Here is a 2347-nt window from a genome sequence, read left to right on the forward strand (position 1 = left end):
CTCAGATGGCAACATTTATTGAGTAAATGAAGCAAAAGAACACAGAGTTTAATAACTTCCCGCGTTTTCATTGTCGTCTGGGAAGGCGGATGTTCCACAGTGTCGGCAGATTTCACATGAGTTGGTGTACATGAACGTTGAATGCCGTTAGATAGCACCCTCTCCACCACTGAGATGATCTGCATTATACAAGGGGCGCCAACAAGAAGACAGGGGCTGATGGCTTCTCGAATATCTGCCTGAATCTGATGCGCCCCCGACTCATCCAGCGCCCCGATGCTCCCGGGCGTGGCCCCTTCTGGGATTCGGAGCCGCACTCTGGGAGCAACAAAAGGGTACCCGGCAACAATGGCAACCTCAAGCACCACACGATGCCTTGGGTTTGACTCTGCCTCAAGGGTGAGTAAAACTTTCGGATAGAATCCCTCGAGCTTCACAACCTCAATGCCGTCATAGTTCTGCTTCAAAAACTCGATCTCATCCTCTATGACGTCACTGACCTCTGTCTGCCCCTCAGCTATAATATCGAAAATAAAACTTGTGTTGGAGCATTCCTCAGTAAAAACCATAAAAACTTAATACGATGCTTTGACTTGTTGCTTCCTTTTATTTCCTTCTCTCTTCCTCGTTTTTTTTTTTTTTTTCCGTGACTCTGCACCTCACTTTATCGGTGTGTCGCCGTCGTTTGTCGTTGTTATTTTTGTTATGAACCTTCTTGGAGCGTGCAGAGAAGAAGGAGCAGAAAAGAGAAAAGGAGTAAAAGCACATCAAATTTATGTCAAAAAAAAAAAGAAAAAAAAAACGGGAACGTAGTCCGGTGGAACCCCAAAGAAAAAGGAGACACACACAAAAAAAAAAGGCGCAGGGCAAAGTACAAGGCTTGTTCCTTCAAAAACAGCAAACGTTCTGCCGTCACACGGCGTGGGCCCTTCACCGTGAGACGATGTCTGGAGAGATCCACCGTGGTGCGGTAGCTCCCCTTGAAAGCGTCTTTGTGTCGAATTTTCGACTCACACATTGTCTTCTCCGCATGACACGCCACGCAGAGGGTTTGGAGGTTGTCCATAGTCGCCTCACCTCCGCCCTGACTCACAGGCAAGATGTGATCTGCATTCCAGATGTTTCCGGCAACTGGATTTTCGACAATTCGCCTAAAAAGTGTCGGATGCTGCCGCATCTGCGGATGCATACGGTCCAAAATGGCTTCTCGCTCTTTCCATGTCGTTGCGGCCGCTAGCAATGAACAGAGCATCTCGCAATCAACCTGGCAGTGAAAACAAATGCCTTTATCAGCCTCTCGGAGACTTCTTCGAGCAACAGATCCGGAACGCTTAATATAAAAGGCCGCACGACACCGGCCACTGCAAAACATGTCTGTATCCTTTTCAATGCACACAACATCACCGGGCGATGGAGAGAATAGGGTTGGAAAAATGCCTTCGCACTCCAAGCAGAGCGGCACGTAGCCATTTCCCGAGATCCCCAGTTGTGCCGCGTATGGATGTGATGGGTACGGATGTCGCTGAACCTTCCAGAAAAATACTCTTCCCAGGACGGGTCGATCTTGAGCATAGCGAACAAAAGTTTTTCGCTGTCTCTTTTCTCTCCGCCATGAGAAATTCGATGGAAGCCAAACAGAACTTAACCGCAGTTGGCGACGTTCAACCAACGACAAGGACTCCACGTTTAATATAAACTTTTTTAACTCCTGTGAGAAGTCGTCCGTGAGAGGCCAGTGCTGCTGCGCTTCATCGAGAGAGAGACTCAATAAGTAATTCCCGCCTTGTTTCACGTGGATGCGTCCTGTGTTGGAACTAATGCGGAACACAAGCGGTGTTGAGGCCGCAAGATTAAAGGAAGTGCTTGCGATTTTCACAACGGATAAATTTGTATCCGTGATATCACCACCAAATGGCTCAATGTGACTTGCATAACTTGCAGTCAGAGAAGAAGGCACTCCATCGGTGGTGCGACGAACAGACTGAAATGAGCGGCACAGCCGTGCAAAACGCTCACTATCAAAAAATGAATTTGCCCCCACAATGTAAAAGAAAACAACATGTTTCTCTTGTCCAGGACGATGCAGCCGATCTTCTGCCTGTTGCATCCACGTCGCGTCAGGCGGAAGCTCGGCAAATAAGGCACACGATGCAGCTGTCAATTGTATTCCAACGGCACAGGCAGTAATGCCTATAATTGCAACTCGAGCATCGCCCTGATTAAACCGTGAGAGGGATGCCGCCCGCGAATAAATGGGAGTGCTCCCATCGATACGAATCCATGAAACTTTCAGTTTTACCACATGCACCATTTAACTATCCAGCAATTTTGATATGATGTGCAAAAA

General features: G+C 47.9%; 2 protein-coding genes across 2 annotated transcripts, besides 1 other annotated feature; both read right to left on the reverse strand.

Moving 5' to 3' along the window:
* Nucleotides 1–569, reverse strand: Tc00.1047053508237.9 (protein kinase, putative; the record flags this gene model as incomplete). The annotated part of the gene is made up of 1 exon (XM_797601.1): nucleotides 1–569. A coding segment is annotated over one exon (569 nt), but the record flags the coding sequence as incomplete, so codon positions are not given.
* Nucleotides 1–2347: a sequence feature (heterozygous, Esmeraldo-like haplotype).
* Nucleotides 779–2311, reverse strand: Tc00.1047053508237.18 (SNF2 DNA repair protein, putative; the record flags this gene model as incomplete). The annotated part of the gene is made up of 1 exon (XM_797600.1): nucleotides 779–2311. One exon carries the CDS (start codon nucleotides 2309–2311, stop codon nucleotides 779–781), a length of 1533 nt encoding a protein of 510 aa, XP_802693.1.

Source organism: Trypanosoma cruzi, genomic scaffold (genome assembly GCF_000209065.1).
Source record: "Trypanosoma cruzi strain CL Brener 1047053516729 genomic scaffold, whole genome shotgun sequence".
NCBI classification, from domain to species: domain Eukaryota; phylum Euglenozoa; class Kinetoplastea; order Trypanosomatida; family Trypanosomatidae; genus Trypanosoma; species Trypanosoma cruzi.